The 25,434-nt window shown below is 40.9% G+C and overlaps 1 protein-coding gene across 1 annotated transcript in view; it reads left to right on the top strand.

Moving 5' to 3' along the window:
* Positions 1–25,434, top strand: part of VPS8 (VPS8 subunit of CORVET complex) — a 93,165-nt gene that overhangs the window by 46,962 nt on the left and 20,769 nt on the right. The window contains exons 29-40 of the mRNA XM_056849263.1: positions 189–245; positions 1,412–1,494; positions 4,047–4,131; positions 4,419–4,517; positions 6,069–6,158; positions 9,561–9,607; positions 13,350–13,491; positions 14,360–14,449; positions 15,680–15,722; positions 17,136–17,239; positions 17,651–17,732; positions 18,239–18,321. Coding sequence (XP_056705241.1) covers positions 189–245; positions 1,412–1,494; positions 4,047–4,131; positions 4,419–4,517; positions 6,069–6,158; positions 9,561–9,607; positions 13,350–13,491; positions 14,360–14,449; positions 15,680–15,722; positions 17,136–17,239; positions 17,651–17,732; positions 18,239–18,321 — 1,005 coding nt within the window. The remainder of the gene's footprint in view (positions 1–188; positions 246–1,411; positions 1,495–4,046; positions 4,132–4,418; positions 4,518–6,068; positions 6,159–9,560; positions 9,608–13,349; positions 13,492–14,359; positions 14,450–15,679; positions 15,723–17,135; positions 17,240–17,650; positions 17,733–18,238; positions 18,322–25,434) is intronic.

The following is a 25,434-nucleotide window of genomic DNA, read 5'->3' as shown; positions in this document are numbered from 1 at the left end:
AAGAGACATATATAGGAGGATTTCCCAAGAAGTTTTACTTTTCTCATCGACTCACCAACTGCTCTGTGTTTTGCCCAGTTCACGTATCATGACATTATTCTAGGTATTCTAAAGCCTCAGCTATTTTTTCTGAAATGTCATAATAATCTCAGTATATCGTTCATCTAGAGTCTGTCCTCTTTGTCCAGGTCCTTGAATTTCTCTGCAGTCCTGATGATGATTCACGGCACTCTGAAAGGCAGCAGGTATGAATCCTTAGAGGAATAATTCATGCTGTAAGAGTGATGCATGGTTAAAGAAGGAAGGTCATTGCTAAGAATGACCAGATTATAGAGCAGGAGTACTAAGACTGTCTCTGCAGTCCACAGTGAGAAGTTATTAGCAACTTAAGAGCCAAAGACAATTTAGCCATTTTATGAATGCAGATTAACAAAATGTGAACATCTTTTGTATGAATAGTATTTAAATATTCACACAGTGGTGTGCGAATTGGTCATGCTAAAACACAAATGGACAATGGGAATAAATCCAGCTAGGAATAACATTCACACTTACAATTCTGGTCAGCCCAGGAAGCTGAACTACAGCATGATTTTCATGGTTCTACTACTGCTGCCGCTAATACTGTTGGAGAGCTGCTATCTTTAAGTATACAGTTTGTATACAGCTTGCCTTCCCCATCAAACTGAAGAGCTCTCCTTTCACACAGTGGACAAAAAATGCTGGAATATATGAGAACAGTTTCGAGCTCAGTATTCACATGCTCCTATTCTAATCTGGCAGTTAATGTAGAAATGGGATGCAAAGTGTGTGAGAGACGGGCACTGCAGCATGGGTGTGGCAGGTTGTGATTGAATAAAATGGCTGGAAGATGGGAGGCCCTTTTGGGTGAAGATGTATGTAACCATACTGATATGGATTACAAGGGGCAGGTAGACAGATGAATCAGAAGACCAAAATTTATGAGTCAAGCTTGGCCAAACAAACCTGCTAACTGTGTTATAGCTTCATTTGATGAAGTTGTGTATCTGTGATATAGCAGAAGTATCTGTTGCTAAGTGGAACTTTTTCAAACTGCATGTTGGAAATAGCATGTGTGAATAAAGAAATTCCCTGTATGTACAAAACCAGCATGCCAGGATAAAGAGTTCTAGCCCAGCCTTCTCCCTGAAAATCTGACAAAATCTAAGGATTTTGGTTGGGGAAGGGCTAATAAAGCAAATATATGTAATAGAAATATATGTAATAGAAATATATAGCAATAGTTAGAACAGTGACAGAGCAATGTCTGGAAGCACCACATGTAGCTTAGGGTCTGGAAACAATGTGATAAAGGCAGAACTGATGGGCTGGAGAATCTGCCTGCCTGGGTTCTATGATGTGTTATCTTTTTATGATTTAATGCTCATAGGTTCTTCTAGAATTGCTCCAAGCTGGAGGCATAGTACAGTTTGAAGAGAGCAGACTCATTCAAATGGCAGAGAAAGCAGAATTGTAAGTCTGTCATCCCTGTCCCCCGCCATTTCCTACAATTTAATTCCTTCCTTTCATGCCTTGTATTTTAAGATCCAGTCCAAGGTGTCTTCTGCAACAGTTTTTTGGTCCAACCCAGGTGCTACTGAGACGTGGGTTGTTGCCTGCTTCCACACAGCATCATGGTACATTGGTGCCCCTTCCATCTTTTCCAAGGCTTACTTGCAGTCTTTCCTAAACCTGCTTCACCATGATGTTTTTGGAAAGATCCCAGCAAAGCTGGGGAGGATGTCAAGTGAATGGAAAAGTCCATATCTTCCCAGTTCCTTGTGGTGGGCATTTCTCCACATGCCACCAGAGAGCTTTATAATTTTTCTTTAAAAAATTGGTAATTGACATTCTGCTATAGTGATATGTCAATCACCAATTAAACCCCCTTCCCAGAAGCCCTTCAGTGGTATGGGATGGATGGCAGCTGTGGATGGTTGGGACAGGGAAAGTGCAGGTGAGGAGGAGAAGAGTTGGTTTTTATATGCTGATTTACCACTTAAAGGAGAATCAAACCAGCTTACAATCACCTTCCCTCCCCCTCCCCACAACGGATACCCTGTGAGGTAGGTGGGGCTGAGAGAGTGTGACTAGCCCAAGGTCACCCAGTTGGCTTCATGTGTAGGAGCAGAGGAAACAAATCCAGTTCACCAGATTAGCCTCCGCCGCTCATGTGGAAGAGTGGGGAATCAAACCCAGTTCTCCAGATCACAGTCCACTGCTCCAAACCATCACTATACCACATCTGCTATGTGGAAGACATGTTGCCGCTGCGCTTAACTGACAGCTGCAGATGTAATGAGGAAACAATAGTGCTGTCGCTGTTCTGCAAGACTTACAATCTCTTTTCTTTTTTGATTTTAATAGCAGGGCACTTAAAACTCCATAGAAGCAATTATGTCATGGAGGCTAGAATATTTCTAATTCATCTGTAAAGATTTCTTCAGAAATTCAGTTCAGAAATTCTCTTAACCCAGTATGGTATAGCACTGAGATTGCTGGATTGGGGATTGGGGATGCACGGGCCCAAATTCAGACTTCTAAAATCCTAATGCATTGATTACTGAATGTCCCGTTTTGTTGATTGTACTGACTCATTATGTGTAATCCACCTTTAGTCCCCATGAGAAAGGTGGACTATAAATAATGTAAGTAAATAAATAAATCGCCACTCAGCCATGACGTTTGCTGGCGGAGCAATCCTAAATATTGCCCCCCTCCTAGGCACCTTCTAAGCCCATTTACTTCATTGGATTGTACTGTGCTAATCCTTGAGCCAGTCAGTCTTCCTTAGCCAAACCTTTTTCAGTGAGTGGTTGTGAAGTAGTTGGGGGGAATCACACACACCAGTCTGAGTTCCTTATAGGACGAGCAGGATAAAGATGTGATATTTTCACTGGGGCAATCCAAGCCTGTACAGTAAGTGAGAAAGGCCTATTTAACAGCTGCCACCACAAATGTCTTACTTCGGGGGTTACTTTGGATACTCCCAAATGAACCACAGAGAAGAACTGCTTTGAGGGAGGCCTGGAACATCTTTGTTGTCGGTCGGTGCTAAATATCTGGGTTCCCTTTTGCAGTCTGCTCCTTTGTGAACTGCATATAATCAAGTAGTCTGGTAATTTTCTACTGTAAAATATGAATACAGTTTTGATAAAGCTGGACTAACTTTATTGCACAAAAGATGATGCAAGACAATCATTGCTTTAAAGTATCAAAACATAAGATTGCTTAAACTTTGCATAGCCTGGAAGCGTTTCAAACCAGAACAGAAATCCTCTGATCGAGGCATCTGAGTCCAGCATAGTTCATGGTTCCGCTTATGTCCTGGAGCAATTCCAACGTGCCCATGTGTCTCCTAGGCTGATATCAGATAAAGAGAGCTTGCACACCTGGTCCCAGCTCTTTAAAAAGCGCTCGCATACAAAATTCAAACCTCTCACCTTGGTAATCTCATCTGAGTTCCAAGCACTCCATTGCCCCAAGCCACTCAGAGACTGGTGAATCATTATTAACATCAGACACTGGAGCTGAATAGTAGCAGCTTCTCCAGGTCACAATGACCATTAACGTTTTAATTGGAAATTTCAGTGGGAAGAAGGACAGATAAAACATTCAACTTGCTCCCTAGAAAACCTGTTTTGTGAAAAGGCGCAACCAAGCAGCTCACTATATATGACAGGCAAGACCAGACTTTAAATAACAATGAAATGTGCACATCAGTGAGGATTGACTGACTTGGTGAGCTTTATTGTTTTCAAATAGGGTTTTGATTTTTTGAAAAACAGCAGGTAGACATGTCAAACAGGACAAGCTCAGACTCATCATAGCAAGCTAGAATAGTGGCTGGAAATGTCAGGTGAGTATCTAGCCTTAAAATATTAAGATGGGAAACAGACATTGCTGCTAACAAAGTTGACACCCTTTAGACTGTGGGCTGCTTGAAAACCTGACAGCTCCCTGTACTATATTTGTCATCTACAAAAAGTAGGCATACTAAAATGAACATCTGTGTTTTGTTTCAGCTACCAAATTTGTGAATTTATGTATGAACGTGAACACTGCTATGACAAAATCATTGATTGTTATTTGCGTGATCCATTGAGAAAGGTAAAGAAATTCTTTTAAAAATCCATATGAAATCTTACTAGCCTTTTATTTTTCAGCTTTTTTCAGTAGATGTAGGCACATTTTGGTCTCTGTGTGGGGCGATGATATTCAGAGAGAATGTGGGAACAGCACATAAAATGTTTTGTGATACGTTCACCATACAAATTTACTAATGGAGCTTCAGCATACAATTAATAACATCACAGCTGATCCTTGATTTATTAAAAATGTGTACTGTCAAATTAGTATGTAATATTTTTCATGGCTACCTATTTGTTGTCTTACAGGAAGAAGTTTTCGGCTATATCCATAATATACTCTCCATTCCTGGGTATAGTACTGAAGAAAAACAGTCTGTGTGGCAAAAAGCTATGAAACACGTTGAGGTATGACTGGAATAGTTTGTTTTATCCATGTTGGTGTAAAACCAATTCATCTATAGCTGGCCTAATGTTTCCGCGAAGTAGATTAGGTTTGTATCACCTTAGCATGTTGTTGATAAATTACATTCTCTGCCCAGAAACACTTGAGGTGATATACAAGACTTGAAACAAACACTTAAAAATCTGCAAATACAGTAAAAACAACTAAAACAAGAGTGGCAGCAGCCAGAAGCAGTAACACTCCCAGAACAGATGACTCAGTTACTTTGGATTTATGGATACTAATTGTGCCATAGTGCAATGGAAGGTTGGAGGTGAAATGATAACTGGATAGGGAATCCACATGCATGTTTGGGTGATTACTTAAAAAAAAAAGTCCTAGTAACTGTTCTAGCAGCAATCTTACCTTCCCTTTTAAATCCAAAGGTGTAGCCATGTTAGTATGTTAGGGCAAAATAAAATAAAGGTCCAGTGGCACTTGGAAGACTCACAAAATTTATTCTAGCATAAGTTTTTGTGGGTTGGCCCTCACTTCATCAGATTCATTATTTGCTCCAGCCAGCAACAGACCCACCTTCTTTCAAGTGACTCTCATTAGCCAGGGTAGCTGTCAGTCCAGTTCACACTTGGTATGTTGGAGGAAAATTGGCAACCATCTGGCTCAGAAGCCAATGTTAATGGAAACTGACTGAGACAAACCACTCTGTTTGCAGGCCTACTATTGTACTTCTGTGCACAGAGGCAATGTGTCTCTTGGCCTGCCTAGATTTCCAGTGTATGTCCCTTCCTTAGAGGACACGCCGAAGCAGAAACCTAATGTGACCAATAAATGAATGTGAAAAGTACATGAGGAATAGCATAGTTGTACTTCAGGTTGCATTTACAGCTATGAAAAAAAATGTTTTATCTCAAGAGCCCAGAGAAAAAAGAAACCTCGTAAAGAATCCCAGTGTGGTTCATGGCAAGCCCTGCGGAACACAGCCAGAGGAAAGCATTAACAATAAAAATTGGAAGGAAGTGTGACTGAGGAGAGAAAAAATATTAATAACTTTTAGCCCCTGGTTATGTTGCTGTAAGACGAAAGCTGGGCTGAGTGAATTTGAATTGAACTTTTAATAGGTTAATATTCGTATACATAGCAATCATCCTTATTTCAAGTACTGGATACAGACGTGAAAGCTATAAATAATTTGCAGCAATTTACAATAAGTTAACAGATGTTAGATGGAGACAAAATAAGCCTTATCATCCAAGACAGGAAAGTAGAACTTGATTTGAAATTCCCTGTTTCGGGGGGAGGGACAGTTAAAGTCATCAGTCGACTTGCTTTGTACTCTGAAAGCCCACCATTGTAGTGATTACTGCTTAGTTATCCAGCACAAAATTAAGCTTAAACTTCCCGAACAAGAGTTAGAGAGAGAATTATGAGAGCTCAGAATGAAGAATTTGCTGTTCTGGAACATCTTGTATATGCTATACCTATCAGAAGCTTTTTTGATGTGTTTGTCATCTGTTGTGAAAATGTATGGACAATATTTTTCCTTGTTTGCCTAGGAGCTGCTATCAGTGAGTCCATCTAAAGCAGCAGATCTGATTTCCGTTCACTTCAGTGACCAGATGGAACAAATCATTCAGAACTTGCAGGTAAAGTCTTCAGGCTGACGTGTCTTTTCTTTTGAACAGATAGGTCAGAGCATGATAGGCTGCAGTGATGGGACTGGGAAGTTGCCTAGAAGTTAAAAATTCTCAAGCCAGGTTGGGGAAGGGGGCTAAGAGATTGTGTCCTGCAAATAAGAACAAATTACACATGAGCAGTATCAGACTGCCCCACCTCTTATGTCATTTTTTTTTCTTGAGGCTGTACCAGTATCTACTTGGCTAGTGTAGATGTCTACATGTTCTAAGAATCAAGGCTCTAGTATAGATCCTGAGTTCCTGGATACTGTTTTACAAGTGCCCATCTCGGCCCCCAATTATCTTTCACTTTCTCTTGAACCCCTTCTTGGTCTCATCATCTGACACATAACCTACAATCTAGCTCTTTATCTCTCTGCCTTCTGTTATGCTTCTCCCTATATGTCTGAAATTCCCTCTCTCACCTCTTCCCATTCTTCCTTACTCTCTACTTTATCAAAGACTTTCTTGAGCCATTTCACTTTTTTTGTACTTTTACTGATTTGTTAGTACTTGCCTCTCCTCTGTCCCATTTTGATCCATCTATTGTAGAATGCAAGTCTTCTAGGCATGGCTCATGTCATGTTTATGTGCTATATGGTGCTTAGCATACAGCCTTGTCATAGTGTGATTACTGAAAGATTCGAGCCCAGTAGCACCTTGAAAACCAACAAGATTTCCAGGGTATAAGCTTTTAAGAGTCAGAGCTCCCTTCATTAGATACCAAAGGGAGCTTTGACTCTCAAAGTTTATACCCCAGAAGTCTTGTTGGTCTTTAAGGTGCTACTGGATTTAAATCTTGCTCTTCTACTGCAGATCAACATGGCTATCCATTTGAAACTGTTTTCATGCGGTATTACTCTCTCAGTTAGCAAAAGCTTTATTAGCAATTTATTAGTGTGTTGGTACAGTGTCTTCTGTGTTCATGGCTCCTCAGGCAATCAGTACATGTTTTAGAGGCACAAGAGCTGTTTTACAACCTTATCCTATTCAGAAGTAAGTCTGTTGAATTTAAGTAATTTTAACCCAAGTAAATGTATATTAGGAGTATGTCATTAGCTGTATATTAGCTAGCTAGAGGGGGAGGCTTCATGCTTTACAGGAAGGTACTTCTGTTGTTCCAAACTGTAATTGCTAAATACCCTGATGTCAGCTACTTGCTTGTTCATGTGCTGGCTATATTTGCATATAAAACAGGGAGTATGTCATTAGCTGTATATTAGCTAGCTAGAGGGGGAGGCTTCATGCTTTACAGGAAGGTACTTCTGTTGTTCCAAACTGTAATTGCTAAATACCCTGATGTCAGCTACTTGCTTGTTCATGTGCTGGCTATATTTGCATATAAAACAGGAGTTGGACTGGGGGAATCACAAGAGGGTTGATTCTTCTCTCTTTTAAGGAAATCAAACCACAACTATCCCCCCCGTGAAGAAGAGTTGGTTTTTATCTATGCTGACTTTCTCTACCTTTTAAGGAGAATCAACCAGCTTACAATCTCCTTCCCTTCCTCTCCCCACAACAGACTCCTTGTGAGATAGGTGGGGCTGAGAGAGTTCAGAGATAACTGTGGCTAGACCAAGGTCACCCAGCTGGCTTCATGTGTAGGAGTGGAGAAACAACCCGGTTCTCCAGATTAGAGTCCACAGCTCTTAACCACTACATGCTGGCTCTCAGGATAAAGGGAGCAAATCCATCCCATGTTGCTCTCTATCACATCAGACAATTGTCTCCCCAGCCTTGCTCACTTCACATATTGGAGCTGGGGTGGTAGTGGGGAGACAGTACATGCAATGGTACAGCAAAGAGAGGTAAGACAGAGGAAGATACATTTCACTTTGTATTATAATCTTTACAACAAAAGATCATACCCTTCTTATTTATGGGCATGGCAGGCATATGAGCAACATACATGGCTGTACCTGTTTGAGCCCTCAAGAATGTATTAATCATTATGAAGTTACAGAACTTTTACAATCCATATGTATCCTATTACATTCCTGTTATTTCTTTGTGTGTGCCACAAACATATATTCAGGCAAGACAAGGTAGCTAAAAATGTTCTTCCTAACATCAGTCACCCTCACTAATGGAGGACCTGTCATTCCGCCACTGAATCATTTTTAAAACAATTGGGAAACTATTTTTGTTGGAGCAATTCCTGAATTGGTCCACCATTGTATACAGTTCTGCTCTTGGCCAGGTTTGTGATCGACATCTTTTAAAGCTTTTAAATAGCTTTCTAAAAACGGTAGGAAGTGAGGGAAATCTCCTCAGTCTTAGGCCTTGGCAGTTTCATAAAACTTGAACTCAGATTCCCCCTCATTTCTGATCAAATCAGACATGCTCAAAATTGATACATGACCTTTTATAGAAAGGATCACAAGAATTCATTAGTTGTCTGTCATTCTTTGCCAATTAATATCCCAACCGTGCCAGGGCCCATCTGTTCAACCAGGGTAACAATCCATAGGGTGTCTTTCACCTCTTCATCTCTACAAATCACATGCTGAATCAGGAGGGTCATGCCCTGACCAAAGATGGGTTGTATCAGTAGCACCACTGTTTTGGTTGTTTGTTTTGGTTAGGATCTTTTATTTAAGAAGAAAATGGGAGCAGAGGTGGGGGGAAGACTAAGAAAAGTGACAGTAAAAAAACAAAAAACATTGTGGATCTCACATTATAGGCTGAGGATAATTGTAGGTTCTAGAGCTGAAGAGGCTAAAGAAAATACAGGACTTGATTGTTATTACCAGTAATAATAATAAATGAGTGGTGGAACAAGTTTAACAATGGATTTTGTGACATTCATTACAAGAATACTTAAATCTGTTTTAGCAGCAAGACATTAAGGTGATGCAGAGAATCACCACTGCATAGCCCTGAAATACAACCGCAGCAGTGACCCCCCAAGAACACAATAAAAGGCAAGAGATGTCAGATGAGTATGTTAGACAGCTAATGGATCTTGATTATTATATTTAAAGAAAGCATGATAGGAAAGTGCTCCACCCTCCTTTCATAAACATTATTTTAAAGGGTAGTTGTAAGGAGGGATTTAAAGAAGAAGAGAACTGAATATTAAAGCAACAGATCCAATTGTCAACACATGAAAACTTAAAAGAAATACACGAGCAATTCAGCTAACAAAGTATCACAAAGCTATTATGCAGTGTAACTTATGTTTCTTGTAGTTTTGAATACAGAGCATGAGTGAATCTGGATTAAACTTGGAAGATGCCATTCATATAAGTCACTTCCATTTATGTGCATAGCCGTCTAAGTTTCTTGGAGCAGTGTCTGTGCAAGGGTAAATTTAAAAACATTTGTCTATCAAATGCAATGCTACATCTACTTTCTTTTCTTGCCTGTCAGGATCAATGTTTGCTTTTCCAGTTCTTGAAGAGCCTACTTGACCCAAGGTATGTATGCGTATTAATCATCCAGTCTTATTTCCTGAAATGTAAAAAATGAAAATTAGCATCTTGTTGTAGGTGTTAATTAACAGGAAAGAACCTTGGCCTCTGGAGACTGAGATATGCCAAAAGCTTGGAAAGCTGCCGTTAGAGAAGGGCAATCCTTGTGTCAAGGAGCATTCTACTTCCTTGCCTGGGTATAATATCTCTTCTGGCTTCCAAGGAATGTTGGCTGTAAAGTGTAAGACTATTATTTGTCCATTCAACACTCCTCCCAAGAATATCAGGCTTGTCTAAAGAACACAGGAGAAGAGAATCTAAAGGTCAGGCTGAAGGAACTGTTGAGTGATGCTGACAGGCCTCATAATTTTATAGTAAATAAATGTATTTTATTGGTCTTGGAATGTATTAAATAAAATTTAACCCGTATAATAATTCAGACTTCCAGTATCAAAATTTTATAGTAAACTCTTAAGATCATAGGCTGATTTACTAGGGTCTTGTATGGGATAAGAAGTTGGCATTAATGTGTTTGAAGTTACAGAGTCTGGCTGTGAATAAAGGTATATGGAGCTGCTGCTCTCTGCAGTGCTGACTCTTTTTCTGTTCTTTCTTTCTCTATATATGCCCTCTTAAGAAAAGAAATCACAGCTTCTTCTGTTCTGTGATCCTTCCAGTTTTATGAAAAAATCTAGTGATGCTGTTATGATATCTGTGATCTTAGGTTGTGACGGCCTTTTTTTTATTGTCTCAGCGGGGGATGCCGAAAGCATCAGGCCTTTCTTTCTTGTGAAGGAAACAGGTTTGTTACATGAAATGGGATGTCATCTGGCAGATCGGAATTGTCAGAATTTAATAGAGGTCTTCTTCGCCACTGGATGCTTTGTTCCACTAGGGAGCAGCACCCCTTTCCAGAGAAACGTGTTTTAACACTGATCTGGCTTTTAAGAAGCCATTTATTTTAGTTTTGTGCTTGTGCTGGGCTTTTTTTCAGCATTTGGAGTACCACACGGTATTAGAAAATGAGCATTAGCTTCTCTGGCTCATTCTCCAGTTAAGAGGGTTAAGGTCTCCCTCCCCATGTGTTACCTTAACTCCTTCAGTACCATGACATCTTGTCGCTTACCGTATATACTCGGGTATAAGCCGACCCCCCAAATTTGAGGCCAGAAAAGGGAATTTCTTATTGACCCGCGTATAAGCCGAGGGTCAATAAGAAATTCCCTTTACCGGCAATGCTGCGCTCTGAAATGCCGGCCGCCATTTTAGAGCGCAGAGCCCCTGCCCCAGGTCGCCCTCCCGCCGCCTCCCAGGCCCTCCCGCCCCACCCCACCCCAACCCCAGTGCCATCCAAGGGGGGGAGGGGGAAGAGCCCCTGAACCCCCTACTTACCGGGAGACGCGGCGAATCGGCGGCGTGGCCTTCCTGGGCCGGCAGGAGGCCTTTCCAGGCCCCTGCCAGCCGGAGGAAGGCGCCCGGGCGCCTGGGCAGCCGTGGAGCAGCCAGCAGGGACCTCCTGCCGGCCCCTCCAGGACCCTGCCGGCAGGAGAAAGGCTCCCGGGCGCCTGGGCGGCGGCAGAGCGGCCAGCAGGGACCTTCTGCCGGCCAAGGAAGGACCCTGCCGGCAGAAGAAAGGCGCCCGGGCACCTGGGCGGCGGCGGAGCGGCCAGCAGGGACCTCCTGCCGGCCCCTCCAGGCCCCTGCCGGCAGGAGAAAGGCTCCCAGGCGAGGCAACGATGGCAGCGGTAAGTTCCTCCCTCCTCCCTTTCCTCCTCCCTCCTCCCCCCTCCCCCCTCCCCCCTCCCCTCTCCTACCGTATTGACCCGTGTATAAGTCGAGTCCGGCTTTTTCAGCCCTTTTTTTGGGCTGAAAAACTCGGCTTATACACGAGTATATACGGTAGCTAACTAATATTTTTTAAAGGTCCTCTCTTCTTGAATCTGTTACTTTTTCTGCGATCACAGCAGAAAAATATGGCTTGAAACCTCTGGCATCTTTTTTTTTTTGGGGGGGGGAAGTAATGCCGTGAAAATATCTTATCGTTGGAATAACCATCAGGCATTGATGTTATTCACGCTGTAGTCTACGACTAACACAATCGTTCTTTATACTCCAAACATCAGTTTGTATTTCCTTCTGCCTTTTTAGATTTCTCCATAAAAACCATGTGGTTTAGAGCTGCAGATGGTAGGCGACAGATTTCTGGAGGAGTGCTGGGCAGGTTTCGCAAAGCATGAGAATATGTTGGGGAAAGGGTCATTTTTAAAAACCATCCACACACAAGCAAATTATTCTCAGAAGAGTGGAGAATATCTGGAAGGGAAAACTTGAAAAACTGAAGACAGTGGGGAAAGATTAATGGTACCACGCCCATGGGCCAGAGCAGTAAGGAGCGGCAGACTTGGCAGTACTTAAACCTCCAGTGTCTTGAGATCATGTTTTTCTAGAGGACTCTTCTAGTCCATTCATAGGCATGTTTTAGTTTTGCTTCTTTGAGCATCTGCTTGAAATGTTGTTGAAATATTTGTTAAAATAATGACAGATATAAAAGCTATGTCAACCTCACTCCAAGCAAAGATCCAGGCATGTTTCTGGTGTTGTCATGCAGAAGCCATTGACGTTATGCTCCATATAATTTGCCTCCATTAAAGTCATATAACGTGCAACATCAGCATTCTGGTTGTTGTCAGGGAGAGTTTCCAAGCCAGCAACTATTACTGCTGAGTGGGGGCTGATGCTAGGCATGAAATCTCTGCGTGGCAGGTGCTTGAACGGCACGATAGCTCTGGAAATCATCACACGCGAGCTGTTTCCAGCAGCCTCTGCATGACGCAAGTAATGTGCGCTCCAGCTCTTAGTCTGATGTAATACTTTCTTTGTGACAGGAATTGTTAGTTCAAAGGAGATTACATTTGAAAAATAGTGAAGGTTGCTACGAGAGCTGTAGTAATGTGTTTTAGTGGTACAATTGCTCGTTGGTTCTCCTTATTTCCCAAGGCAATTCTGTAGCTATATTTCCCCTCCCCCTCCGGCCTTGTACCTACTTTAGAATAAATCTCTGGCTAAATTAAATGTGCCAGTCTAATCCCTTCTGTAATTCAATTCCCTTTGGTGTAGTTACACCACAGAAAGGAATCTAGCCCAGTGTGCTCACAGAATCAACTGAACCTGAAGACAATAGAATCCTGTGTTTAGGATAGAACCTCAGTTTTAATAAAATCTCTTTCTGGAGTTGAAGACAAGCATGTACAGTACTATAAAGGGCAATACCTGGTCTTAAGGTGTATCAGATACGTTAACCAAGATGCTAAGCTGCCTTGACAAACCTGGTGTTTTTTTCTGTTTGACCTCTGCGAGTCAAGTATCATTTGCTTGCTCACGGAATTTCTCTGTCATAAAAATAAATTGTAGCCCTGCTTCATATGATACTTCATGATTTGTAGGTGAAGAGCCCTAATGAAATGCTCAAAACTTTGGTAATGTTTTGTTTTTAAGCCATACACTGCTTCTTTTTTAAAATAACTGTCTTTAATTTCTCTTATCCTTGGCTAACCATTTCAACTTACTAGCCAAAATCCCATGACTCTCCATGCCTCACAGTAGGCAATGCGAGTCAGTAATATTATATTCTGTCAATATTGATAATATGACTTGTCTCTGTGAAGGTTTGTTTGTTGCTTACTCTGCATACTGTTTTTGCCTGACACATAGCAGATCCCAAGTCTGTTGTGCCACTTGTTGTTTTTAGGGAAGGTATCAATCAAGACTTGCTTCAGATCCCTCCCTCTGTTACCGAACAGTTTATTGAGTTGCTTTGTCAGTATGAGCCTGACCAGGTTTTAGAGACTTTACAGTTCCTGGAGGTCTACAGGCTGGAAGAGACAATTCAGGTAAGGCAGAACTGCTTGGATGTGAGATGGAATTGGTGGAAAAATAATTTTGGTCAGAATCTTTCCCCTCAAGCCAGTCTGATTCAGCTGAGCTCTTATGTTCATAACTGTGCTTGAACCTAGAATGAAACTAGAATTCTCTATTATGCTGCTCGGGAAAGACATTGGGAGCTCTTGGGGCCAAACAACAAACACAAAGGTTCATGCTAGTTCTAGGGTTGCCAACCTCCAGGTATTAGCAGATCTCCTGCAATTACAACTGATCTCCAGCCGATAGAGATCAGTTCACCTGGAGAAAATGCCCACTTTGGCAGTTGGACTCTATGGCATTGAAGTCCCTCCCCTCCCCAAACCTTGCCTTCCTCAGGCTCCACCCCAAAAACCTCCCACCAGTTTTGAAAAGGGACCTGGCAACCCTAGCTAGTTCCCCTGTTTTTTTGTTTTTAATAAAAAGCAGCCACTGGAGGTAGGAATCTGGAGAAGAGGATGGGTGCATGCTAAAACCTCTTTCTGCCAGTCCTTCATCACAAAAGTTTTTTCCCATTGGAGCAAGTCACAAATAATTCCATTTAATATGTAGCTTGGCTCTTAAACTCAGGTGTGCTGCTTGGGTTTCTTTCTGCTGCTAGGATATTTTCCTGATATCTTCATTGTTTTACTATTACAGATTTCTTTCTACCAGCTTTTTCCACAGCTTGGGTTTTTTAACCACTGTTTTCAATTAATAATGACAATGATTGGGTATACCGTGATTCATATATTTTGCAGTACATGAGATTGTATGCTAAAATATGCTCTGAAATGCTCTAAAACACATTTTCTGCATACAGTACAATTAATTAAAACAATTTTGTGGCATTTGATTCAGGCTGTCCAGAAATATCAGCTGCATGAAGCTTCTTCCTATCTGTTTGAGAAGAAAGGAGATATTCACGGTGCCTTTTTAGTTATGCTTGAGGTATAATAGATCGGGTAGTTTACTTTGAAATACTGTGGTCACTTTCTGCTCACATATTCTGTAACTGTATGCTTTTATGTTGAAGGTTATAAAAAAGATTGCTTTGAGAACAGATAAACTTAGCATATGCCCATGTTCCAGAAGACAGTTTGCAGTACTGCTTTTATGCAGAATTACAAATAGTTTTTTATTATGAAAGAGAGATAATTTTGTCTATGGGATTAGGTCTAAAAATTGGAAGCTGAAGCTACCATTTTCTGCTTGAGCCTAGTAAATTACATTTTGTGTGTTTTGATTAATTATGTGCAGTTGGATTTGCTTCAACATTTTAACCAAAAGATTATGTTGTGCCTATGATAGTGAGGAGAGGATAGTGGCAGCATATGGGAAAATGGGTTGTGCTTGGAATGGGGCAACATCAATGTGTGTGTGGCACCACATTAGAAAGAAAACAAGATGGAACACCTACCCGGAGTACAAAAACAAACTACACAAGTACAAGAAGGTATATAAAAAATAGGTTTACATTATAAAGTAAAAAATGAAAACACCACCTGAACCCAAAATATGAAAAGTGCGACAAGCAGACGCTGTAAACAATATTCCATTTAACATTAAAATGTGTGTACGTACACAGAAGTCTAAATGGCATAACTGTAGAAATATAAGAAACATCAACACACCTGACAAAATACAGACTGCCAGCAAAATTCTGGAGGTAGAACTTCATCAGAACATTTTTGTGTATTCAGTTTTAAAACAGCTACAAATTCAAAACAAGGAGCAAAAAAAGGGTCTCACCCTTCTGTATGAGATGCCAAAATAATACTATATCTCTCTGTCTTCAACATGCCATTGTGATGCCACTAAAGATAGATGTTAAGGTACTGATTCAGTAATGGAAGGAAATTTTGGAAAAGTTCAGCTGTTAACTTCACTCACCTGTCCCAAAAGAAATTAAATGGGATTAGCACTTAATTGGTTAGTAGGTGATAATACTAAAGTGATCCAAATTGGTTAGCTGAAGGCACAGAAGTAGCTGCCTCATTCAGCTGTAGTATATCTCTCCTGTCACTGGCTCCACAGGAATGGCAAAGCCCTGCAAAGTCAGGGAAGCAACAAAATCCTTTTTGAGAGACATAAATAACTGGTGGTAAATATTGTTCTCTCTCTCTCTTTCTCCCTTCCCTTCCATGAGTTTAGCTGACATGAGTGTATTTTATTTTCTAGTGGCTACAAAGTAAGCTGTTGACACTTACACATGAGGATGAAAGTAAGTTTGAAAACTGATATTTCGTCATGATTTTTGTTGAGTGCATGCTTTTTTAAAGAGACGAAGTCAGAGTAGAAATAGTAATTATTTGATCACCGTTGTATCATTATAGGCCCAAAGTAATTCACATAAAGGAACAGCGGTTTTTGCCATGTAGCAGAGAAGTGTGTGTGTGTGGGTGGGGGGGTGTTCCTCCTCCCCTCATTCATAAGGTGCCTGACACCCTTCTGGATGGAGAACTAATTCACATTATTCCTCCCCCCAAAAAAAGACTGGATTTATCAGTTTTATGTGCATATAGTAGGGTTGCCAACTTCTGGGTGGTGGCTGGGTGGTGGCAATTACAACTGATCTCCAGGCGACAGAGATCAGTTCACCTGGAGAAAATGGCCCTTTGGAAGGTGGACTGTATAGCATTATACCCCACCCTCCTTAGGCTCCATGCCCCAAATCTCTAGCTTTTCCCAACCCAGAGCTGGCAACCCTGGCATATAGGCCTCACTATTTGGTGCCCACCTCATGCATTGTTATATGAATAGGGATGGGGTCCTATATCATTTACAAAAGATCACTGTTCCATAAGTGTATGGACCAGGCCGGTAAGTATCAAATACCATTATATGGACCAGGAATAAAGCTCAGGGTTCCTAAAGCAGTTTTCCTGAATAACTAGTTTAGTGTAGAGAAGAGCCTGTTTGCAGTCTGCAATGGAATTACCAGTTTTTTGAAAATAATAAACTTTTCCCTTAAATTCTTAAAGAGAAATTAGTCATTAATATGTATGAGAAAACCACAATTGTCAGAAAAACTAAATTAGTGAGTTCATATTTTAGATTTTATCTTTAGGCAATCTGTAATAACTCTGCTATTGTAAAAGGAATTTGATAGGCTTTTATTTACACTGAAAAATCTGATTATATGAACCAATAGGGTATTTTACTCCATATTTTTCTGGAAAGAAACATTTTTAAGGCAGAATCGTACCATATTTCCTGCATTTAAGGAAGGGGTAATTATGCTTGGTGGCATCCGAACCTATCGTTATCTTACACAGTGATGCCCTTTGGATTTTTTTCCCACACATCTGACATCTGAGTTTCATATTTCTTCAAGCCTAGCCACAATAGTCAGCATGACAGAACAGCAGTTAATTGGTATCAAGCAATAGCAGCAGGAATGCTGCAGCTCACGTGGGGGAAACCTTTTGGTGCTACCTTTTCCCAGTAGCTGCTTCCTCATTTCCTATTAAAATATCAGATTTGACTACAGGGAACTCTTTTATAGACATGCCCTTAACTAACAGAGATGCAGTTATAAAATACTAATTTGTGTAAAGTACTATTGTAGAGTACTGTGAAACCCTCTTTGACTTAAATTTCCAGATAATAATTGCTGCTGCTTCCTTAAACCTAGAATCAACTGAAGTTCCTTCCTTAAAGAATATTGAAGATACCTTAGCAAAAACAATTGCACTTTGCCAGAGGAATTCACACAATTTAGATCAACAGCAGCGAGAGGTAAAGTCTGCGGTGCTCTACAGTCTAGAAATAAAGTGTTCTGTTTTTGTTTACCATGACTTTTTTTTACATCAGAGCCAAACTAGAATTTGGGACTATTTAGGTGATTGTTGGTGTAAAGTTGCACATCCGGTTCCCTGATCTCTTTCATGTTGTCTAAGAGAGCTTACTTTGTGTTGTAAAAACACCCTCATAGTAACCCTGCTACTGGTATGTACTTACCAAATTATGTAGTTTGGCCCTTGGTTTTGTTATTCCAGAGATTAGGTAGCCTGTACAAAACCCTGAGAAGATAAATGAGTATCTCAGTGTAGCTGAGGAAGTGTGGGGGGGAGGGGAGTGAGCAGAGACGTTTGCCTTATCAAATGCATAGGATGGCACTCACAAGACTACCTTTTGGATCTTCTGTAGGCACTGTGGTTTCCACTGCTAGAAGCTATGATGTCCCCACAAAGGTTATCTAATTCTACTGTGCTGTGCCTTTATTCTGACTGTAAGTATGTTGGGCTTTGTGGCACAGATGTCTACTGCAATATCGCCTTTGTGTGCTGTTTTTTCTTTAAGCTAATTAACTAAAGAAGGTAAGACTGTGGGTAGATTTTCCAATGAATTAGTGCACAGCACTGGGATGTACCCTGAACCTTATCATACAGCCTGGTTACCTCTACCTCTTCCTTTTCCCTATAGCAAGTCTTGACTTTGAGCTTAGAACAAAAGGGTGTGATGTTAAAAGCACTTTTCTGTGTTAACATTTCAGCCCCCTCTCCCTTTTTGTGCTTTCAAAAAAAAATTAGAAAATCCATAGAAAAATACCTCTGAATTTATGAGTGTTTTGTAAGATCCTGCAGAAGTTCATCACAGTAGAAAACTGCCTCTGTTCACAAGCAACATGAACCAGAGAATGCATTCCTATTAGATGTACTCTTTCATGGTGGTGTGTAGAGTTATTGACAAGAATTTGCTCCTCTTGGCCATGACTCTATTTGTCTCTCCCCCCAGTCTTGAAGAACTTGACGATGCAAGTGCTGAACAACATGGCAGCTTTCATTGCCCTACCATTGATCTTGCAGAGAATTCTACAGGTGAGCTTTAGAGAGAGAAGATAATGTCATTAATCAATATACCTTTACTTTTAACAGCTTTGTAGTTAAACTGTGTATGCTATGATACTACTCATGTGCTATATACAGTTTTTTAAAGTATACACAGATTCACCATGCCGCATATAACAAGGGAAGTGTAATACAGTGGGAAGTTGATTTAATAAAAGGGGCTTCTAGCTAAGAGGAAATGTTAATTTTATTGAGTCGATATAGCTTCTAATAGAGTGACCTTGATAGACTGGAGAGCTGGGACATAAGCAATAAAATGGATTTCAATAGGGAGAAGTGTAAGGTACTTCACCTAGGCAGAAATAACATAAGGCACAGGTACAAGATGGGAGATAGTTGGCTTGACAACAGTACATGTGAAAGAGATCTGGGAGTCTTAGTGGACCACAAACTGAATATGAGTCAACAGTGTGATATGGCGGCTAAGAAGGCCAATGCAATTCTGGGCTGCATCAATAGGAGTATTGTGTCTAGATCAAGGGAAGTAATACTACCACTGTATTCTGCATTAGTCAGACCTCACTTGGAATACTGTGTCCAGTTTTGGGCTCCACAATTTTAGAAGGATGTTGACAAGTTGGAACGTGTCCAGAGGAGGGCAACCAGAATGGTCAAAGGTCATGAATCCATGCCCTATGAGGAGAGACTTAAGGTGCTGGGTTTGTTTAGTCTGGAGAAGAGAAGGTTGAGGGGTGACATGATAGCCATGTTTAAATATTTGAAGGGATGCCATGTTAATGAGGGAAAAAGCTTGTTCTCTGTTGCTTCAGAGACTAGGACACGGAGTAATGGATTTAAACTAATAGAAAAGTGATTCCACCTAAACATTAGGAAGAACTTTCTGACGGTGAGGGCTGATCGACGGTGGAATGCGCTGCCTCAGAGGGTGGTGGAGTCCCCGTCTTTGGAGGTCTTTAAGCAGAGGTTGGATGGCTATCTGTCGGGAGTGCTTTGATTGTGGGATCCTGCATGGCAGGGGATTGGACTTGATGGCCCTTGTGGTCTCTTCCAACCTTGTGTGATTTTGTAATAAATAATTTTAATATCTCTATTTTAAAAGTCATATTTTGCACTCAAAATATGAATTTAATAGGAAGAGGAATTCATAGGAACACTCTACACAGTAAACATACAAACACAACACAAATGGGGAGGAGAGCTAGTAAGAGGTACTGTGGGTACACAAAGAAACAGTCTTCACATGCTGGTGGCATTATACCCCCAATAAGAAATTTAAAATGTATGTGCAAGTTTGAAACTAATTCTATTTATGAAAACAAATTGCTACTGTACAACAATATTAACTTTTAAAATAAATGTGCTGAATTTAAACTTTTAACAGTGTTAGGTAAAGTTTATGTAGATGTCACTAATCTTTGACTTTTACCCTAGAATGAGAGTTTCAGAATGATTAAAAAAAAGGAAATTAAAGCCGAAATAAAGCAAAGTAATACCAATACCAACTATCAAACAGTCAACCTTTAAAGGCAGTTGCGGTAAATAAGCAACAGACCAATTCTTCCTGTTTGGAGATGTCTACAGTTATAGCAGATGACCCTTAAGAAAAGCTTTGCTATTGTCTCTAGGTTTTGCCTGCTGCAGAGCTAGTGGAACAGACACTTTTACTGCTGACCTTGCTAAAAATAGCAGTATAACTTGCGGGGGGGGGGGGTGAGAAAAACTGCCACCTACATAGTAACAGCTTAAGGGAAATTTTTCAGCATTTGCCAATGGTCAAATAACTAGAGTGCCAACCCTAGAATGATAGTAAAGGGGATTCAGGATATTGCATATGAAGTCCCGCTAAGAAATAATGGGTTGGAGCCAAACTCCCTCTTGTGTTCAAGCAAGTGGGGTGGGGGAGCATCCTCTGCCAATTCTGCTTTCCCACTGCAGACATCTACACTGAATCCTGTGCCATTCCTGAGTGTTCCCTGGGGCTCAGGAGTATTTGGAGGGTGGGGCTATTGTGAAAGAGAGAGGAGTGGGAAAGATCTATGCAATGAGCAAAGCTTGTTATGTTATAACAAAGCTTATATTTTACTAATTTGTTTAAAGAACTCTGTAAAAAGAAAGTGGATAACCTTTGTTGCACAGATTCTATTTACAAAATATTGGAGAAAAAATTATTACCAACAGTAGAACAGCAAATATGTAATCTGTGGCGTGCTATGCTTATGAACAGACTATATCAGATGCCACCTTTTAAAGTGCACAAAGTAACTATCATGGCAGGCCAGCCATGGGGCGGTAACGTAACCAAGCTCACCTGAGTTGGGCACCAGTATACTCACTCCATGAAAAGCTAAAAAGAGCTTTATTAGAGAAAATTAGAAAATATATTTAAACAAGGCATACAGTTCGGTGATGATGGGATGCATAGAAAAATAACTAAGCTAACTTGCTAACTACTTACTGAAGTCTTAAGACAGCGTAGTTGGCTCTTGAGGAACAAAGTTCCCAGAGCTTAATAGAAGTGTCTTTCTGACAGCGAGGAGGGGGAAGGGGAAAAAGAAACTATTCTTCTCACTAGCTAAACTTATGGAAAAAAGCTGGCTGTGACTTGCTTGACCCACCACAACCTATCATAGGGCTGTCTTCATGGAACCTTCCAGGGAATGAGTGAACTGCCCCTCTCCCAACTGAGTTTCTCAGCTGCAGTGCACGATCTAATTAAGCCTGCCTGTCCTTGAGATAGACTGTTATGGGTAGGGTTGCCAGGTCCCTCTTCACCACCAGCAGGAGGTTTTTGGGGCGGAGCCTGAGGAGGGTGGGGTTTGGGGAGGGGAGGGACTTCAATGCCATAGAGTCTAATTGCCAAAGCGGCCATTTTCTCCAGGTGAACTGATCTCTATCGGCTGGAGATCAGTTGTAATAGCAGGAGATCTCCAGCTCGTACCTGGAGGTTGGCAACCCTAGTTATGGGGGAGCGCACTCTGCACCTACGAAAGGCAGAAAACTAGCTCAGCCTGGAAAATTCCTTCAAGATGGATACTCTCTTGATAGAAACCAAAATAACATGCTGTCAGAACAATGGCAGCCTGTAAGGTCTGAGTCCACCTGTCAAATCCCAAACAACAGAACATCCAAACAGAGTTGTCTAAGAAGCCATTTATTTGGGAAGCATAAGGTGAAAGGCAGCAACTTACAGGAAAAGGGACGAGGACTAAAGTGGGGAAAGACGGGCAGGTTGAAACATATACATCAGAAGGGCACCGTTATACATCAGAAAGGCACCGTTAGATACCAGGCTGACTCTGGTTCCCATGATAGATTACAGCTATCTGCCGGGGCGCAGGCCATCATAACAAACTGCTGAGCTACTCGACCTTGACTCCAGCTGCGCTCCCAGCCTGGAGCTCACATTCTGCCCCCCTTAGAGCTCCCTCCTCCCCACATCAGTCGACGGGACGGGCTTATCTGGATACATAGCATGGAATTGACGTAGCAGGCGGGTGGAGATGTGACGATGTTTAACCCATTCGTCATGGGCGGGACTGAAATGCTTCCACCGGACTAGGTATTCCAAGCCCCCCCCCCCCCATGAACGCAGGAATCAAGGATTTTGGAAACGTCACAGTACTCCTGCCCTCCCACCATTTCGGGGACCTCTGGGGGCTTCTCTGGATGCCACTGGGACGTGGGTGCGTACTGTTTCAATAAACTGACATGGAAAACTGGATGGACCCTTTTCAATTTTTTGGGGAGTTGTAGCTCCACCATGACTTAATCACTCAGGTGACAGGGAAAGGGCCAATGTATTTTTCACTCAGTTTTTGGGAGGGTCGCAGAGACCGTAGGTTTTGGTGGAGAGATATACTTGATCCCCCACCCTGAGCATCCTGCCTGGAGACCGATGCTTGTCTGCTTGAGCCTTATACTTCCTTTTGGCCCGTTCCAGATCTTTAGTTAGCCAAGCCCAAGTAGACTGGATGGTTTGAATCCAGTCTGATAACTCAGTACCTCCCCCCTCCCCTGACACATCCACCTGCCCAACGGGGCCAAACTCCTTGCCATACACAATGCGGAAGGGGCTGAAACCAGTAGATTGATGAACAGATCAACAGATAAAGCCATGCCAACTTATTTTGTTTTGGAATAGTATTAAATGAAGGAAGGAAAACACGAGGCAACAAGTATTAGCCTTTGTGTAAGTATTAATCATATGAAAGTGAAATTGAGGTTTGTGATGTATTATGTGCAACATCAATTTTCTGTTATTTTAATTAAAATCTACTTCAGGATGTCCAAGTTTGATTTCAGAAAGGTTTTAAGAACCAGTAATTTGTTTTGTCTTAAAAGCTAACTGTAATCCACTGACCCCTGTTCAAATTTAATTTTGTCAAAGCCAGGTTTTTTTCTCCTCTTTTATTGGAAAATATTTTATACCTTGCCAGACACACAATGTAAAAGTGGTCCCTTGGCCAGATTATATGCCTTTTTGGGAGTCTCTCCTAATAACAAAAACTTGTTGGTGTGAATGAAATTATGATTTTTAAAGGTATCTTCTATGTGAAACATAATTACTCTGTGGTGTGCTATAGTTTCTATGTGATTTATAATACCAATTCTCATGGCATCTGGACTTGTTAATATTTGCATAAAGTTGCTATGTTAGCATTCCTTTTGAACTTTGATGAAATATTGCTGTAGGGATTCTAATTGATGCAGCTTTAATTTTATTAAAATTGCCTGCTTGTCTTCCCACCCTAGTAATCACTGTCACCATGCTTTTCTGTAGTGTTAATGCCTTTCTATAGTGGAAAACATAAAGATTTTTTTTTTAACTTTTTGGTTCTTCTGCTCCTCCATCTCTAGTTTCATGCATCATAGACCAAAATAAATTATGTTCAAAAAAAGCTTTCCTTCCTACATCAATGTGCCCTCTTGTCAGCTGTAATATGCAGAGTATGTAACACTTTCTCTAAGACAGGTTTAGAAGCAAAGTCCAATGAATCTAACAAGCTTATTTTCAGCTTGAGTTGTTCTATGAGTGGGATAGTGTGTGTGTGTGTGTGTGTGTAAATGAACACAGGGATAATCGGCTATAAGAAAATGATCTTACTGAGTACTGTTTCAGAAGAATCACTGGGCCGTTGTCCTACAATGGAAGACACTATGCTACCATTAACTTTGTAAAAAAAAAAAAAAGTCATTTTCCTCTGTCTGTTTAAAAGAAGTTCATGTGACCATGTGTGTCCCACCTCGTATGTTTAACCGTTTGGTTGGGGCCTTGCTATCAGATGTTGATAGAAATAATTATTACTGGCACTTGAATAATATATCAGATGTATTCAGAAAACACTGTATTGACCCAGCATGCCTTCTACATGCTCTGAATGTAATTATGGGTAAGGAAACAGGTGGATTATCCATTTCTTTTAGGTAGTTTGCAACAGATTGAACTGTAATTGTGTCTGAAGTTGTGTTTAAATCAAGAGGAGAGGCTCCTTGCTTTAGTCAAAATTCAGTTTTGTCCATAAACGATAGAAGTGCTGAAGTGCTGTTTTTCCATAGAAGCACCTGGGCCATGATTTCACATGAGCTATTTACTTACATAATTGAAACTTTTATTAAATGTAATTAACATTAGGCTTTGGTTTAAATCTGTCTCATCAGAGGATTTTATAACATTAATTTAAAAGGAAGATGAAACATGTCTTATGGGACATGCTAGGGAAACTCTGGGGCACTTGAGTGAAGTTTTATCCCATTAAAAGCGTGAGCGCTGTCTGAAGAGATATGCAAGGTAAAGCAGTAAATCTTTCACAAAGCTATAATCCTACATGAATATTTTAAATCAGATAAATTCCGGATCTTCACTATGGGATGTTTCAGAATCAAGAAATTAAAATTCTCTCTGTAAGGTTGTGAGAAAGTCAAAGCTGAACTTGAGGATAATTCCAGCATAAAGTAACCCTTTAATGTGATAAGTCGTGTTCTAAATCTTCTGAAACAACAGGGAACTCTAAGGACTAAACAGTATGAAAGCTGAAATTGATGTTGTAGTGCTTTTTTTTTTTTTTTTACAATATTAGACTTGTGTTAGAGGCAGGGTGCTAAATTAAATAGACCAATAGCATAAAATGTTGTGTATTTCTATTTTTTTCATCATTAGGACTGTAAACCTAAGAGGCTGAACTGTTCTGCCTCGCTCATGTTTTGCTTTGGACTCCTGAAGGCCTAATTAGATGATAAAAAGACTATGTGCATGCAGTTATGGGCATCTGGATGTGTTCCTGTACATCTTATACTTGAACTGATACTTTGGAGAGGAAAAGTCTCCCTGCTGTTACATCTTTCCCATCCCCTGTCCCCTCATTGAACAGTCCAGACCTTCACCCATACCAAACTTTGTTGTTCTGAGGGGGTGAAGAGAGACAAAAAAAGACTTGAAGCACGTGGGCTGTTCCCCACCTCAGCTACCTTATAGCACAATGGGGGCATGCAGGGAGCACATCCAACACCCTTCCCTTGTGGGAAGTAGCCCACATGGGAGGCAGCAAAAACAGAAGACAGCATGCTTGGTAAAAGCAATTTCACTAGGTATAGGTATGCACATGGTTATCTGTAATGGTATGCCTGTAAAATATAACATCTGGTAAGGCTCTCTGACTGGTAAACCCCTGGATGAGATAGTGTGTTATACACAGTCACTGTCCCTTGCTTATAATTTGAGAGATCAGATGTAGGACATAGTGGACCTGCTGAAAAGTGGACCTGCTGCATATGGAAGTCTTTTAAAAATGTTTTGGTATCAAGACAGTTAACACTTCAAAAATTAAGTCTTTAAGAAGACTAGTCAGGGTGGATGCTGAAGTTATAAATTAAGGGGAACTGATTTCAGCCTAAGGATACGGGCAAAAGGGATGACGCTTGCATGGCTCTACATCAAGGCCATATTTATTTAAACTGACAGCAAAATCTTATCTGACATATTTATTTCTTTATTTTATTAAATTTCTACCCTGTCCTCCCCAGCAGATGCCAGGCTCAGAGCTTTACTTAATCATAGAATCATAGAGTTGGAAGGGATCACCAGGGTCATCAAGTCCAACCCCCTGCACAATGCAGGAAATTCAC

Source organism: Euleptes europaea, chromosome 5 (assembly GCF_029931775.1).
Source record: "Euleptes europaea isolate rEulEur1 chromosome 5, rEulEur1.hap1, whole genome shotgun sequence".
Classification (NCBI taxonomy): domain Eukaryota; kingdom Metazoa; phylum Chordata; class Lepidosauria; order Squamata; family Sphaerodactylidae; genus Euleptes; species Euleptes europaea.
The sequence above is the reverse complement of the archived record's forward strand: the minus strand, read 5'-3'. Positions and strand labels throughout refer to the sequence as shown.